At 42.6% G+C, this 17,299-nt stretch overlaps 1 protein-coding gene and 1 long non-coding RNA gene across 2 annotated transcripts in view; one reads left to right on the top strand and one right to left on the bottom strand.

Moving 5' to 3' along the window:
• LOC103172583 (neuronal PAS domain-containing protein 2) overlaps positions 1 to 2,925 on the bottom strand; it is an 80,522-nt gene extending 77,597 nt beyond the window's left edge. The window contains exon 1 of the mRNA XM_007885332.2: positions 2,825 to 2,925. Coding sequence (XP_007883523.1) covers positions 2,825 to 2,853 — 29 coding nt within the window. The 5' untranslated portion in view covers positions 2,854 to 2,925. The remainder of the gene's footprint in view (positions 1 to 2,824) is intronic.
• A 1,028-nt stretch (positions 2,926 to 3,953) lies between these two features.
• LOC121848925 overlaps positions 3,954 to 17,299 on the top strand; it is a 29,241-nt gene continuing 15,895 nt past the window's right edge. Inside the window, exon 1 of the long non-coding RNA XR_006085069.1 lies at positions 3,954 to 4,032. This is a non-coding gene — a long non-coding RNA (uncharacterized LOC121848925). The remainder of the gene's footprint in view (positions 4,033 to 17,299) is intronic.

Raw genomic sequence — 17,299 nt, 5'->3', positions numbered from 1 at the left:
TGCCTTAGTTCAGGTTGGTTGGTCAGTCCTGTCAGATCAGTCGGTCTGGACTTTCCCCACCTCCAAATATATTGGGATAATAATAATAATCCTTGCATTTGATATAGCGCCTTATCACAACTTCGAGACGTCTCAAAGCGCTTCACTGTGAAGTGAATTGACTGTATATTTTGTGGGCGATTCTCATCAACATAGTGGGATTCTCATCAATATAGCGGGATTCTCATCAACATATTGGGATGTTGTTGCTGCAGAATGGAACACTTCCAGTTCTGTCAGGATCGGAAATTTCTAGATAGAAAAGGAGCCAAGTGCAAAAATAAAATTCTCTTTTCTTTGCCTTAAGAGTAAATTCTGTAGCTTAGCGGTTAGAGCACTTGCTTAGCAAGCGAGAGGACCTGGGTTTGATTCCCGGGCAGGCTGAAACGTTGGGCAAGTTTGTTTACTCCACACACCTCTGTTTACCTAGCAGTAAGTAAGAACCCAGTTGTTAGATGATTGGCATATCGCTTTTCCTGGGGTAATAATCCCTTTTTAAAAAAATTACAATCAATAATAATAATGTGGTCACTCAATCCACGACTGCTTGTAGGACACTGCTGTGTGCAATTGGCTGCCGTGTTTCATCCACAAAATATACAGTCAATTCACTTTACTGTATATTCTGTGAAGCGCTTTGAGATGTCTTGAAGACATGATTAGGTGCTATATCAAATGCAAGGATTATTATTATATTCTTAACTCTAAACACAGAAGAGCACTCCTTTCTCCTAGACACAGGTGTGAATTTTATCACTTTCTACACTCACCTTTCTTCACTGAGAGAAAGAGCCAATTTAGTGCTAAGATTTAGTCATCTTGCTACTGAGGGCCTTGTAGCAACCAGGTTAAGGAGATTAAGTGCTAAGAGTCACGAATATTTGGCGCCAGAACTGTGGAGGAAGAAGTGGGGTACACGAAAGGCAGATGACATCTAATATGATGCATTAGCTTCACCTTAAAATTTCAATGTTCTATGCTTTTGACCCTCTCATGTTGGTTTTAAACAACACACATTTTAGATGTTTTATTTTAATTCAAAGCTGGCTGATTCTCAATTTACAGCCCTAAAATGGGCAGATTTTGGAGTTTAGAATGTCCCAAATAATATTATGCTTACTATAAAACCGTCAGTTGGCACAAGATCCACAAGTTCATTCAGTAGTAAGTTTTAATTTATCCAAACACAGTGGATAAACTAATAAATGGACGGTAACTTTAATCCTATGGACAATTACATCAAGCCCAAACTAACAAGACTGTGCATGACCAGCAGTAATTATGTTGGTGCACTGACATAGTACAGTGTGGGTTCCCCAGCCTTTGATCTCTGCTCATCGGTTTGGGAAAATTCAAGCAGAGACAACTCATTTCCCCTGAGAGAGGACAAGTCATTTCGATGCATGATAAAGAGTGCACAGCAAAAGATCCAGAGGCAGATCTTCAAACTCTCCTTTATCAAGGAATATGCGAACAGGGCAAAAAACGTAAGGAAGGATTACAACTCAGGCAGGGGGAAAATCTATAGGTTATTTTAAACAGAGAAATGTATGTTACATTCAGACATTGCATTAAAAATGACCAGACAAAAAGTTGTTAATTAATTGACCAAGCAATGGTCCAGCTACCATGTTACTCCCTGAAAATATGTGCACATTCAGCAAATGCTACAGCAAATAAAGATGTAAAATCCAGAGATGTTTGTGGGAAACAAATGAATTGTTAAAACCCCTTTCCTTGACTCCTGCAAATCCTGCCAAGCGAAACACAATAAATCTTAAAGAGCGACAATCGGACCCAATCAGTTCCTGCAAACACTTAGTCATAACCAATTTAATAGGAAAATAAATGTCAATTAAAATAGCCAACTCCATTTGCAAGACAAGACGTACGATAAGTCGCGTGTTTTAAAGTGACATTTTTTCCTTGTAACATTTTTTATAAAATGAAAGTAAGATGTAAGGGATCCTAACTCGGCTTAAAAGACCTATCTACAGTCCCAACATTTTCAACACACGTACGTTTGGTTGGTTGGTACCTAAACAGCTGAAAGCCACCTCACACACAGGTTTTTGGACACTCAACATAAACTGCAGATTTATTGCAGATCACTCACAAACAGCAATGGGTGTGTGGGGGGGGATCTAAAACCCAAAAAATATGATTTCCAATTTTTCAAAGCAATTGCAAAAGACGCAAAAAAAGATGAATGCAAACTTCAAGGGCTTTTGATGTGTTAATATAATGTTGGTAACAGCAGGCGGGGCTGGACAGGCACAGCATCCGACACCCAGCTGCACAGTGTGAGCTTCTCCACGGTGCACGTTAGCAAATTCGAGGAGGACATTCAATCGTCAAAGAGTGTCAATATTATATATATATATATATACATGTATAGAGATATATATAATGTATACGTATATTGAGTTATATTTATTTAAAGTGAACATTTCACACAAAAGCATTTAAAAGACAATCAGTTGTTTGACAGCTACAAACAGTGATGGACTTATATATTTGAACGAGGCCGGATATTGTTTGATTCTTTTTTCCCCATTTTTGCTTTTAACCCCCAACCCCCTCCCACCCCCCCAACCCCCTCCAACCACCACCCCCCCCCACCCCCCAACCCCCTCCCACCACAACCCCCCCCACCACCTTGCAAAAGGCACGCACCTGGTCCAGTCAATGTTAAAGTTTCCCTATGTGTGTGTGTGTGGGGGGGGTGGGGGTGGGGGTGGGGGGGGTTTGAGGGAGGGGAGTGCAGGAGTCGGGGTAAGTTTACCTGCTGACACCTCCTGGGTACCTCCACATGGGCGACTCGCTGCTGCTGTCGGGTGAGGCGATGCGGGGGCTGTGACTCGGCGGCACCGGGCGGCTGGGAAGGGACAGGTAGTAACGCGCTCTTCTACATGACTTCTTCTCGTCGTATCTCATGTTGCAAAAGCATCGCCCAGAAAGCGCAGTCGGGGTCCGGGGTCCGGGGTCCGGGGTCCGGGGTCCGGGTCGGGTCCGGGTCGGGTCGGTCAGAGCGGGGACTCGCCACTCTCACCGCAGGAACAAACCGGCGAGTCGCGGACCCGCATCTCAGGAGATAACAGGAGGTGATGAGTGAGTGAGTGGAGGGAGTGAGTGACTGTGAGAGAGAGAGAGGAGTCGGTCACCGGTTGCGAGTCACGCAATTGCTTTCGTATTCCCTCCTCTTATGTAAAGTGCGGCTCTCTGTGTGTTTGTCGCTCAGAAGGTCCGAGAGAGACGAACCCCCCCCCACCCCCCACCCCTCCTCCCCCCCCACCACCCCCCACCCCCCACCCCTCCTCCTCCCCCACCCCTCCTCCTCCCCCCCACCCCCCACCCCTCCTCCCCCCCACCACCCCCCCACCCCCACTGGAACCAGATGTGGGATTGATTCTTTTCCCCCTCCCGCTCCCGAGAGAGAGAGAGAGAGAGAGAGAGAGAAAAAATAAAACCTGTCCGACTAGAAGTGGAGGAAATGATCCACTGACCTAAATATTTTCCCAAACATCTGTGACCTTTTTCTGGCTCCTGTGTGTGTGTGTGTGTGTGTGGGGGGGGGGGAGGGGGGAGGAGACGGGCGCGGATCCAAGGAGCGGAGCCAAGTGCTCACTGCGGCAGGGAGGGGAGTGTGGGGGGGAGTGTGGGGGGAGTGTGGGGGGTGTCAGGGGGGGAGGTGTCAGGAGAGCCTGGACCCGGCGCCGGGGATTTCACGGCGCCTCTCTCTCCGCGCCTTTGGAAGCGTTTTTCATTGCAAACGTGGAATAAAAAAACACGCCATCAAAACCCCCACCGCCGGGTGAGGGGCGGCGAAGGTGGGCGCCGCGCGGGGTCCCCGGGCAGACCCGGGGTCCACCCCCCCCCCCCCCTCCCTTCCCCGCCCCTCCCCACCTCTCCCGCCTGTGGTTCGCTCCGGGAATGACAGCTCCGGTGACGCTGTACACACAGTGAGAAGTGCGCTCTCTTCTCTTTTAGAAAGTAGGTCAGTGCTTTTACAACTTCAGCTCTCAATCTTTCTCTCCCTCTCCCTCTCTCTCTCTCCCTCTCTCTCTCTCTCCCTCTCCCTCCCTCTCCCTCTCTCTCTCTCCCTCTCTCTCTCTCTCTCCCTCTCTCCCTCTCCTCTCTCTCTCTCCCTCTCTCTCTCTCTCCCTCCCTCCCTCTCTCTCTCTCTCTCCCTCCCTCTCTCCCTCCCTCTCTCTCTCTCCTTTCCGCCATTCCGCTGGAATTAACCGGTGGTTATATAAGACGTTGCGACATTTGCAAAAAAAATAATAAAGCAATCATCAGCTTAGTCGCCGAGGGCTGCTGTTCCATGCAGTTGACAGTATTATTATTATTATTATTATTATTTGCTTTGCAAAGGGTTTCGCTTCGCAAGAGTGGCTGTTCGCTGTCACCATATATGTGTATGTTTTTTTTTAAAAAAAAGCTCTCCAGATTGGAAGTGAACTGTAAACAAAACAAAGAGATTGCATCTGCACGTAATCACTTAACATGGCCTGTCTCAGGGGTAAACAGAACATGGTTGTTATGGTGCTGGGCAGTGGGTCTCACGTCTGTGAAGGGCAGTCCAACAACAACAACAACAACAACAACAGCAACGACAGCAAATTGCATTTGTAAAGCGCCTTTCGCACCGGGTGTTGAACCAGAGATGAGCGACACGGGGAGTTAAGCGCAGAGAGTTTTGCGTGTTGAGGAGACGGGTCGAGACCTTTTCTTTAACATGATTCATCGAGTGCCTTTCGGTCTGTTCAGCGGCACGGTTGGAAGATGTAACCGACTCATCCAAATGTTTCTCCTGTACACCGACGGCTCTGTTCGCACGTTACTGCATTCCAACCCCCTTTTATGAGACAGGTTTGTTCTTAAGGTGGGTATACTGTGGACCAGCCAGCTTCTTGCACCCTCTGGGACGCCCACCCTGCGTGAGGGACGCTACATAAATGCAAGTTGTTGTTGTTGATGTACGCTAAAAAATGGCAGCCTTCCGGCTTGTCAGGTTGCCAGTGACGTCAACAACAACAACAACAAACAAAAATTACATTTGGATAGCGCCTTCCCAAGGACGACCCAAGCTGCTGGACAGTCGGGTGTTTTGGACCCGAGCTGGGGGTCGGGGAGGGTGGACGGCAGTGTGATCAAAGGCATGGTTGAAGAGTAGGGTCTTGATATGGGTCTTGTAGGAGGCAAGGAAGGGGGTGAGGTGGAGGTACTGCATGATGGAGTTCCAGAGGGTGAGGGCAGAGTGACTGAAGGCCCACCCGCCAATAGTGGGGAAGGCGGGGTGGGGGCCGTGAAGCAGGCCAGAGCCCGCTGAGCGGAGGAAGCAAAGAGAACTGAAGTTAAAATGATACTACAACAGGAACATCAGCTCCTGTGCTTGTGTATACTGCATGCGACTCGCGTCACTTCAGGAGACATAGAATCATAGAGATTTACAACAACAACTTGCATTTATATAGCATCGCTCACGCAGGGTAGTGTCCCAGAGCGCTTGACAGTGGCAGAGCACAACGGTGAACTGGGGAGAGGGGGAGGTGACCATAAGCACGGTCAAAGAGGAAGGTCTTCAGGTGAGACCTGAAGATCGGGAAGGAAGGGGCAAGACGGAGGGATAGAGGAAGAGTGGAGTGGAGCCTGGCTAGAACTGGTGTGATGGGGGTACAAAGTTTAGTGCGGGTGAGTATGCTGGTGGCAGAGTTTTGGATTAGCAGGAGAGCTGGGGAGACCGGGAAGAAGGCATTTGAAAACTTGAATCGGGAGGTAATGAACACATGGACGAGTGTTTTGGCTGCATCTGGGGTAAGGTACAGTCAGAGGTGGGCAATGTGGCAGAGGTGGAGGAAGGTGGTACTGGTCAGGGACCAGATGTGGGGAAGGAAGGACAGCCAGGGGTCAAACCTGACACCGAGGTTGCGCACTGGTTCGGTAAGTCTGAGGGATAGGCCGGGAAGGTTGAGGAGTTTGGAGTCACAGGACAGAAGACATTGATGGGAGCCAGTCAGTATGGTTTCCGTCTTGTCAACATTTAGTTGTAAGAAGTTTGCACTCATCCAGGCCCTGATGTCTGCCAGATAAGCTGATAGAACATCGGCAGGTCTGGAGTCATAGTTGGAGGAGAAGTAGATGTGTGTGTCATCCGTATTCATGTGGAAATTTACCCCGTGCCAGTGGTTGACATCACCCAAGAGGGAGCTTAGGAAGAGGAGGGGGCCAAGGATGGAGCCCTAGGGTTCACTACAGGTGATTGGGCAGGGAGGGGAGGGGCAAACCATTTGAAGAGACAAAGTGAAGGCGGTTTGTTTTTACAGCCATGAAGGAGGCCATTTGGCCACTGGCACTGGCTCTAAGAGCAAGCTTTCATTCAATCCCACTGCCCAATCTAATCCCATTCTACTTTAAGCTTTTAGTGGAAGTGTCACAAGAATCCCTTTGTGAAGGAAGTATTGTCAGGGGCATTTTGTGCACACAGTACACAGGAAGTGAAGTCAACGTAATGACTTAGAAGTTGGCCATGTCTAAGCATAGGAAGGATATATGCAACGTGCAGGAAATGACGTCAGCAGTGACTTGAAAGTTTGCCATTTTCTTGAGTTTAGTTATAATACGGAGCCTGACATCTAGGCGGCCACATTGTAATGCAATTGTTCTGTACCAGGCTCACTCTCCTGGTTCCCTACTGTTGCAGATGGACTTCAAGATCTTCATACTGACCTGCAATTTTCTTCATGATCTTGCCCTCCCTATCTTTGTTCTCTTGTTTGCATGCTCTTCTGGCGCAGTTGGTAGCAATCTCGCCTCTGAGTCAGAACGTTGTGGGTTCAAGCCCCACATCGGAATCACATAGTCTAAGTTGACGCTCCAATGCAGTGCTATGGTGTGTTGCATTGTCGGAGATGCCGTCCTTCGGATGAGATGTTAAACCAAGGTCCTGTTCAGGTGGATGCTAAAGATCCCATAGCACTATTCAAAAAGAGAAGGGAGTTTCTCCTGGTGTCTTGGCCATCAGCCCCCAAATAAAATAGTATGCTGCATGCCACTCGTGTCAATTGAACAGGAATAGAATCCATTTCACATTGGTCACACATTCTACCACGACTGTCAAAGAATTTTATTGGGTCACTTTGATATGATCTACCTTTCACAAAACCGTGTGGATTTCCTCTTCCTCACCACAAACCAGATCAAGCCCAGTAACATCAATCTAAGTGTCTTTGGAAATCCACAAGTGTATAAAACCACAGAAACAATTTGATCTTGTATCTGTTTCCTTACACTGTTCAAAACCTTTGACAAATTGAAAGCTACAGGAAAAAGACATGTACCATCGTCTCCTGATCAGCTCAAATTTCTCTAAGTGCTTAGTAAGCACTCGGGGACGCCACCTGGCATGGAGGGCACTATATAAATGCAAGTTGTTGTTGTTATAAATACTACCTAGTCAGTAATTGGAGTACAGGATCAGTAATAATATCCAATGGTAGCTGCCAAATATAACATGCAGCAGGGTAGCTAGAGATTGAAGTCTCACATTAAATATCTGCAGTACTTAAGTTCTTGGTCAGTGAACTACTTATATGGGGAACATGAATTTACATCAATATTCTACAAACACTCTCATCTCTCCAGTTCTTTCAAGTTTCTTTTGGTATACCTGTGCTTATCCTGTGAGTGACATCAATGGAGGTGAATGGCATCATCTTCCACTTTTGTTACTCAGCATAAGAGGAAAGCAAGCATAACTGGGTAAGGCATAACATAGAAAGAGGCAGAACAAAACCATCTCTGCTACTAAATTTCACCTTAATCCTAATATCAGAAAGACACCTTTATTGTACCAATGTAGATTTGGTATTTCCCATATCAACTGTCCTTATGAACTCTCAAAATGAGTTTGGAGTCTAAAATGCAGGTTGGGCTAGTAGCCCATGGCTTATCCGTGTCTAATTATCTAGTTAACCACCAATGAATAAGATTAAAAGTGATTCTGTATTCCTGCTCATTGGTTATTTGTATAATTAAATAGATAATTACAATATTTAAAAGACTTGAAGAACAAAGACATAAATGAATAATAATCCTTGTATTTGATAAAGAACCTTTAATGTAGAGCTGTCACTAAGCACTACACAGGTAATTGTTGTCAACTGTCGTGACTGTGTTTTCTAGACAAACACAGCAGTCAATTTATGCACTGCAGAGTCCCATAAACAGCCATGAAGGGAACCCCCTATCTGGAGGATTGTGGGTCAGGAAAGCAGGTAAACTCCCTCCTAATTTTGAATAGTGCCATGGGGTCTGTATAGGTTGATGCACTTTATTTTAATGTCTCATCAGAAGTAAGGCAGTACTGCATGGAATTGTCAGACCGGATTAGGAGCTCAAGATCTAATCCATTGGCAGGAGTGCTATCAATTGTTTCAAGATGACAGCAGAGGAATATGGGGAATAGAGTTGCTTTAGTGGGGAGCTTGCACTGTACCATCACAATGAGCTCAACAACACTCTTCTGAGCTAAAATTTCTTTGGCTGTTTGTGGTACATTAGCTGCCACATTTGCCCACAAAATACTCCACTATATAGTATATCCTGTGAATAATAATAATCCTTGCTTTTGATATAGCGCCGTATCACATCTTTGAGACGTCTCAAAACACTTCACAGAATATTATTTAAAGTGAATTGACTGTATATTTTGTGGGTGCAGGGGTTCTGAAACATCCTCCCAACGTGAAAAGGCGCTACATTAAATATAAGGATTATTATTATTATTAGTCTATGATAATTGAAATGCTAGAATCCTAAACTGGTTTTATCTAGAAGTTTTACAGGTAGCAGAGAAAAAGGAGAATTTTATCTCTTAAATCTGGCCCAGTTTCAAACCCAGGTCCTAGAGGTGAGAACAGTTCAGTGAATGAGTCATATGCTGATGAATAAAAGGACTCTAATTCAGTAACATCAGTTTTCCTAGAATACAGGAAAATGGATAGTTCTATGAATAGTTCCATGTTTTGCACACCAGAGCTTCTGACAGGAACCGCCTGCAGTTTGCAGCTCTGATTTAACCCCTTAAGTATCAAAGTCATAACCTCTGTAAATGTTTATAAGGCTGTTCTCATGAGATTAAGGAATGGTTTGCTGCCAATAACATCGTTGGGGGTGGGGGGTGTCGGGGGGGGGAGGGGTGAAAGGGCGGCAATAGAAAGAGAGATAATTCCTACCCCCTCTACCCACCACAAATTGATGAGTGAATTTGCCATCTATTACAAGGAGTGTGGTGAGAGGGCTCCTCGGAGCTGGACTGGTTCTACAGTGGTATTCTTGGCATTGGAATGTTGGAATTGAGTCAATGTTCTGTAATGGACTCAATAGTCTGGTTCCTGAGCCAAAGTGTCCTGTACTGCAGGGCACCGCTGATGACAGATCAGCCAGCCTGGCTCACCCACAGCTCTTGGAGGGGCAGACCAGACTCTGAAGACAGGGATTCTTCTCCCTCAGTTCCTGTTAACCCTACAAGCCAAAGTCCTAATGGGAAGAATGGTCTTAACTGGACAAGCAATGGGAATCTTGCCAGACAGATCTCTCAGTGGCAAGATATGCAATTTTATCTGATTAAGCATCAGCAATACCTCATTCTGAGGTTCCCAAGCTGCAGTTCTTGCCAGTATTCTCCAGAACTAAGTCAGCAGGCTGTGCCCTCCAGGGAGAGAGTGTGCAATCTATTCTAGATCAGGGAAATTTCCATGTAAAGATTGCATACATATGTGGAATACTCAGTTGGGTTTGGATACTCAAGCATGTATCAGACACTTGGCAAACCAAAATAAGTATTTTACAAAATGCTGCCTGAGCTATGGTGCAATCCAAATATTTAAAACAAGGTTGAATGATAGTTGTAGGAACTAAATGTTTATTTATAAACAAATCAACACAGGATATCACTGCTGTGCACGTAGCAGTTTATCAGCTATTTAGAACAAAATTTCAACACGAAAAATAGCATGTAATTTCTAACTTCACATCAAGGAAACTGAGCAAATGACAACTGAGCTTCAAGTAAAATAATACATTTTTCACAGAGCCCACATTCCTGTAAAATACAGAGGCAACCTTAGTTGACTTTTTCTTGTCTTTAATATTAATATTCCAACGTGGCTTCACCAGTGATGTGTATTAGGCTAGAATAACTTATTTCTATTTACAGGCAAATGCCCTTAAGATGGAATCTTTGTTGACTGCAGATTCAACAATCAGACTCCAATTCTTTTCCTCTTTTATCTCTGTTAATAAACTCCCTTTTGTCCTGTTCCTATTTGCATTATTTTGGTTACCTTAAAATCACAGTCTTGAAGCATCTGCTAAGTTGTTCCAGATCTTTGTGAGTGCTATTTACTCTATTATGAATCTGACCAAATGTTTAGTATTGTCAGCAAACTTTAGAATATTAAAGAATTGCTCTCCGCAGCACCGTGGTGTAGTGCAGACAGCTGCATTTTACAGATTAGGAGCTTGCTGGTTTAAATCAATTCTGAGTATGCTGGTCTCAAGTGTTGCATGGGGAGGTTGAATTGTCCCTTGCTTTGCCAAGGTTAGGGAGGAAAAACAGCTAGTGTTCCTGCTCCTGGTCCCTCTATAGTACTTTCTACTGGTTGTGGCATGTGTTGGCAGTTGGGTGAGGAGAGGTGAGGCTTCTCGTGTCATTTTTTACAGTCGAGTGGCTTGGCGACGTTCACTGCCATGGCTCACACATGAATAACGGTCACTTTTGGTACTGGAGGGTAATCCGTGCCAATGAAACCTCACCTCCTGCAAGAGGAGGTCAGAGGCCACTAGACCGTTTACTGTACTCCAGAATATTCTCATGTGTCCAGGAGCCAAATTAAGAGTGACATTACAGAGGTCCAGGAGTGGAGCTCTTGGTAGGCAAATGGTAATGATAAAAATCCTTACATTTGATATAGTGCCTTATCACATCTTCGAGACGTCTCAAAGCGTTTCACAATATGTACTGCAAAGTGAATTGACTATATTTTGTGGGCGAAACAATATTTAAACTTGAGAGATCTAAAGAAGACAGAAATTATACAGAACAAAAGGAATGATTCCAAGGGCAAAAGGAGGACTTTTGGCCAATCGAGTTTGCACCAGCTCTCAGAGCAAGCTGTATTTTCAATGTCCTTCCCTATCCCCATACCCCTTATAGCTTCTAACTTTCATATAATTGTCTACTTCCCTCTTGAACTTTGCTGTGGACATTCAAAATCAACAAATCCATCCTTTGGATGAGACATTGAACCTAGGTCCTGTCTGCCTATCCAGGTGGACTTTAAAAATCCCATGGCACTATTCAAAAACTATTCTCCTGATGTCCTTGCCAACAATCCCCCAAATTAAAAAAAAATAGGCATTCACTTAATGGTTGTTTGTGGGATATTGCTGTGTGCAATTGGCTGCTGCTTTCACCTACAGAATGCACATAATGACTGAATCTTAACTTATATCTTGTGAGCATTTTGAAATGTCCTCCTGACTTCAAATGTAAGGATTATGTATTACAATTCTTAATCATCGAATTAAGATAATACGTTTTAAGGCTCTGAGCCTGATCTGAAACTGATTACATAAAACACTTTGAAATAACCTTTCTTATATTCAGGCTTCATGTTTTTGTAGCTGAATTGAAATTATTGCTTTTAAATTAAGACGATCAGTCAATCTACGATGAGATTAGGTAATCAGAAGCAACCGATTTCCAATCAGGGAAAATACATTCATATTTTTACTATAACAGGGGGGTCATTTTATTACTTTCAAGTAATAAGCAAGTGAATTTGGATTTTGTAATTTTTACAGTAACTTATTGTATTCGTCAATGATGAAAAATGTCATTATTCTCATCAGAGTGGCTTTTACTATTATGTTTAAACTCCTAGCTTAAACAGATTTTAGGAAGGCTTAATGCATTCCTGACATTGAGTTTTATGTAGTTGTTCCTGTTATACTATTCAAACTCCCTGCTTGTCCCAACTCTTCCCTCCACAAGCTGCAGATCATCCAGGTTACACATCATTCTACATAGTGTGTGCTGATGGATCCCTTCGAGATTCTTCCATTAATTTTGCACAATAAATTCTTTACAACAGGAAATACAAATGACAGTAAATGTTTAAACCGCCTTGTTTTGGAAATAATCAGACTTGGTCCAAGTTGGACTTACAGTTGTGGTATTATAAATGATTGAGAATTTCAGGAAAGGGCAGATTTGGCAAGACTTGCTGTAGGTGGTGAGATCTGCCTAATAATTAGCTCAGTTGGTATTTTTAGTTGTCTAGCTGTAAACATTTATAACTGAGTTTGACCCATATAAGAAATGCAACATGTGAACAATGCAGTGATAGCTTTAGGCGCTATTTTCACTAAGCCTAACATTTACTGAATGTTGTGAAATAGTTCCTTGATTAACTTTGCATACCATTGTACAATTCAAGTTTTGTCTGACTTTCTTTTACATTTCCAAGTGTGAGGGTTATTTCAGGTCAGCCTCCTTGTCTAGGATTAATTGGAGCTCTCTCTTTGTGTGTCCCTATTTTTGACTGTATAGAGTTACTGCTGTGAGCCTGCACCCACATTTAAATACCTCCAAAGTGCTCTTGTTGATGCAATCAGTTTCCTTGACACCCAGCTTGACGTTAATGCAATTTACTTGTTATTTATATTGATACCTAGTGGAGCACATTTTCATTGTTAAGTTGTTTGAAAATCTCCACATCTGTTTAGTGGTATTATAAATTTTAAAACTTCCAGACTTGACTTTATTGTACCATTTATACCATTTTATGAGTTTAATATCGTTGGAGATGTTCGGCAACCTTTAAACAGTCCTCCTGTAATCCAAAATGTTAGTCTGTTACAATTATTTGATTTTTGCTAGAAAATATTTTAAAAAGTTAATGACATTTTTTGTAATAAACAACATTTTGCCCACTATTTTCAAATAACCACAATAAGCACAGTAAGTATTGCATCTCCACACTCAAGAGCTACACTATGACCACATTGGATGGCAATTAATAACAATATAATCATAATAATCCTTGCATTTGATATAGTGCTTTACACGTCTTCTAGACGTCTCAAAGCGCTTCACAGAATAGACTGTAAAGTGAATTGACTGTATATTTGTGGGCAAAATGCGGCAGCCAATTGCGCACAGCAGTGACCCACAAACAGTCGTGAAATGAAGTGACCAATTTATTATTGTTTTTTTTCTTGAGGGATTATTATTATCTGTATAATTATTTTGTATCTTAGGATCCAGAGCAATCATTCCATGCTAGCAGCTGTCTCTGTCCCCCCACGGAATAAGGGAAATGAGCTATCTTCCATCTTTTAGATCTAACTGAAAAGGAAAATAATGTATAGAGGGAATATGTATAGAGGGACAAGTATGCGTGGAACATAGGGACATAGAAATTAGGAACAGGAGTAGGCCATTCAGCCCCTCGAGCCTGTCCCCCCATTCAATAAAATCATGGCTGATCTTCTAACCTAACTCCGTCTGCCCGCCTTATCCCCATTCCCTTAATCCCTCTATCCTTTAGAAATCTATCAATCTCAGTTTTGAGATTAATAGTCCCCAGGGCTGTGTGGAGAGAGCAGGGGAGTGGGATTGAATTTGTTAGCTCTTTTCAAAGAGCCGGCACAGACCCAATGGGCCGAATGATCTGCTTCTGTGCTGTGTAATTCTATGATTCTATGATTCTATATATTTTGTTTCTAGTACGCTATAAATGTTATACATATTAAGCAAATTTCCTTACTCCACACGCCTCTGTTTACCTAGCAGTAAGTGGGAACCTGGTTGTTAGTTGATTGGTGGATTGTTTTTAGGGGTGGGGTAATAATTCCTTTAAAAAATTATAATAATAAATTGGTCACTTCAATCCACGACTGTTTATGGAACATAGTTGTGCGCAATTGGTTGCCGCGTTTCGCCCATAAAATGTACTGTTAATCACTTTATAGTGTATTCTGTGAAGCACTTTGAGATGTCTCAAAGGTGATAATTCAAATGCAAGAATTATTATCATATAAATAACAGGAGCGACAACAATGCAATTTGCTTCTACACCAAGTAGACATAGTTTGAACAAGAAGTATTTTGATTTCCCCTTCATATGAAATATTGCAATTAATTAACATTGGATAATTGGCTTGATGGTGCACAGAGATTTAAAAAGGAGATGGGTATTTGGCAAGTATTCAGAAAGCACAAGGAAATGGGATTAAGAATATAGATAGCAGTTAGGAACTAATAAAATGGCAGAGCAGGTTTTGTAGTTCAAATGGCCTCCTATCTTTTTATATTGCCCTTTGTAACTAATTTGCTGTGTAGGTCATCAGCTGGGCCAATAGAAAAGTGCAGAAATATTTGCTAAAAATTGCAGGGCATTTGACAGATTTTGTGGAAAGTTGCGGAGGGTTGATTGGTGCTATTGAGGGATGCATTTTATGAAACAACCCGGATTAAAACTATAGGCATGTAGTTCCTGATCATTTAGTTAAGTTTAAAATACAAAAAAAATTAATGTGAATAGTACAGCACTTACCAAAAGTTTGCCGCAGGAGCTCAGCTTCAGGCTGGGTGGCGAGCGAAGCCGATTTCCCGCTCGCGCTGCTACCGCAATCCTAACACTCCCCACACCGTGCATGTGCTACTGGAGCCACTCCGCCCTCAGTAGCAGCGTCGAGTAAACAGCATGAGAGGAGCAGGCCTATTGCACTGTGTGTATAGGTTTGTAGGGAAATGGGGGATGTTGTAGTGCATTTGTAGTGGATTCTGCGGGAAAAGTGAGGCCGCACTTTTCTATTGGCCCAGGTCATCAGTTTTGTGCTTCAGGTAAATGCGTCTTATTTTTCAGTAAACTGCTGAGTCCTGTCAAGTAATCTTCCCTGTATGAGTGCAATTTCAAGGTAGCCTATGACTCATATCACAGGTTCTCGTCTTTTCTGCCTAGGAAAGAATTTATTTAGGAAAATAGTATTTAGTTGAGTTACAGAGTAACAGATGAGAAACGTTTTTTGAACTTGTGAATCTCATGTTTTTATTAATAGGTAAACCAATTGATATGAGTGAATCAGCACTTTACCACTCTTCCCTATCACTGTGTTATCCAGGGGCAGAGTCCTATCTCATGCTATCTCTTTATTCTCGTCTGTGTACAATGAAGTTGCCTTTAAGAAATATATTACTTTATATAAAAGTGGACTATATTATATTAATAATATAATAGTGGACTCCACTATATTAAAGTGGAGTCCTGTAGCTCAGTGGTTAGAGCACTCGCTTTGCAAGCGAGAGACCTGAGTTCAATTCCAGGCAGAGGGCGAAACCTTGGGCAAGTTTCCTTACTCCACACAGAGCCTAATAATAATCCCTCCAAAACCCAAAACAATAATAAATTGGTCATTTTCAATCTACGACTGTTTGTGGGACATTGCTGTGCGCAATTGGCTGCCGCGTTCGCCCACAAATATACAGTCAATTCACTTTACAGTGTGTTCTGTGAAGCGCTTTGGGACGTCCTCCCGACGTGAAAAGCGCTATATCAAATGCAAGGATTATTATTATTATTATTATTATTACAGTGTTTCAATACACTTACTAGCTGTATGAATGAATAAACTTTCCTGCCATAATTGAGTCAAAGGAATAACATATTTCTTGATATGATACTGGACTTCTCCATTTCTCAGAAGATTAGGGATACAACATGGAGACAGGTGATATTGATTCTCATACTAGGATTTGATAGACAATGTTATAGTGGAAACAGCGGTCACAACATGAATACGTTGAAACTCAGGTTTACGATGGGGAAGGGAATGAGCACAACAGAAACATTACACTTTAGAATGGTGGATTTTGAACGAATGAGGTGGAAACTAAGAAAGCTAGCCTGGAACCCATTGTTAGAAGTGAAGAAAATGAAATAGTTTCAAGAATTGCAGAAAATGCAGAAAATCAATAAACCACTGAGAATGAAGCACAGCAAGGAAGAAGCAAAAAAATATGGACAAAGGTGGATCACGGTAAAATATATATATTTGTAGCAATCAGGTAAAGCCCTAACAGGAAGGATCGTTCTAGCTGGGCAAGTAGCAGGAAAGCGTGCGAGGCAGTGTCTCAATGGAAAGCTATGTGATTTAGCTGGTTAGATTCCAGCAGTACTCCAACTGCTGGAATCTAACCAGCAGGGGTCCACAAGCTCTTGCCAACCTGTGCCTCATACTTTCTGGAATTAGGTAGAAAGGATGCATCCCTTCAGAAAGAGAGTGCGGATTCCATTCCAACAAACATTGCTGGAATTTCCTTGTGTAAGTGGGATGCATGGAACTCTCAGTTTGGTTTGGATAATCTAAAGCATGGTGATGGGTTTCTGCATGTGTCAGATACCCGAATGACCTAAAACAAAAGGTAAATAGTAGAACCACTAGAACACTTCAAAGATAACATGGAACTGAGTGACCAAGGGACAGCAGATATCTTAAATTACTACTACTAACAGTGGACTAAATACCAGGCGCACTCTAGGGTACTTAAGTAATTGCTTTATAAAATGTCTTAATCCCTCTTTAGGGTATCATTGGAGATTTGGAGAAAGGTGGACACAAGTCAATTTATAAAGGGCTTTGAAAATAATTATCAGCACCTCAGGCCAGTGAACTTGATATAAGTAAATAATTGTTGTTGGATTTGATATTGTGCCAAAATGTTTCACAGTGCTTCACAGAGGTTTATTTTGTAAAGTGTAGTGATTGTATCTTTGTAGGCAAATATGGCAGCATATTTTCAGACAGCAATATTCCACAAACACCATCAAGTGAATGACTAATATTTTATCTTGGGGTGGGAATTGTTGGTCAGGACAATGGAAGAAGCTTCCTTTTCTTTTGAATTAGTACCATGGAATCTTTAATGTCTACCTGAATAGAGACAACACCTCAGTTTATCATGTCATCTCTAGGATGGTACCTGTGACAGTGCAATACTTCCCCAGCATGACATTGGAGTATCAATCTAGGCTATAAACTCAAATCCTGGCATGGTGTTTGAACTTACAATTTTCTGATTCAGAAGGGAGGGTGCTAACAACTGAATAAGGCTGACATGAATTTGAAAGGCGCTATATAAATGCAATTTATTGTGGTGGTTGTTAAGCATTAGAGGGAAACCTTGAAG

The sequence above is a fragment of the Callorhinchus milii genome, unplaced genomic scaffold (assembly GCF_018977255.1).
Source record: "Callorhinchus milii isolate IMCB2004 unplaced genomic scaffold, IMCB_Cmil_1.0 Scaffold4, whole genome shotgun sequence".
Classification (NCBI taxonomy): domain Eukaryota; kingdom Metazoa; phylum Chordata; class Chondrichthyes; order Chimaeriformes; family Callorhinchidae; genus Callorhinchus; species Callorhinchus milii.
The sequence above is the reverse complement of the archived record's forward strand: the minus strand, read 5'-3'. Positions and strand labels throughout refer to the sequence as shown.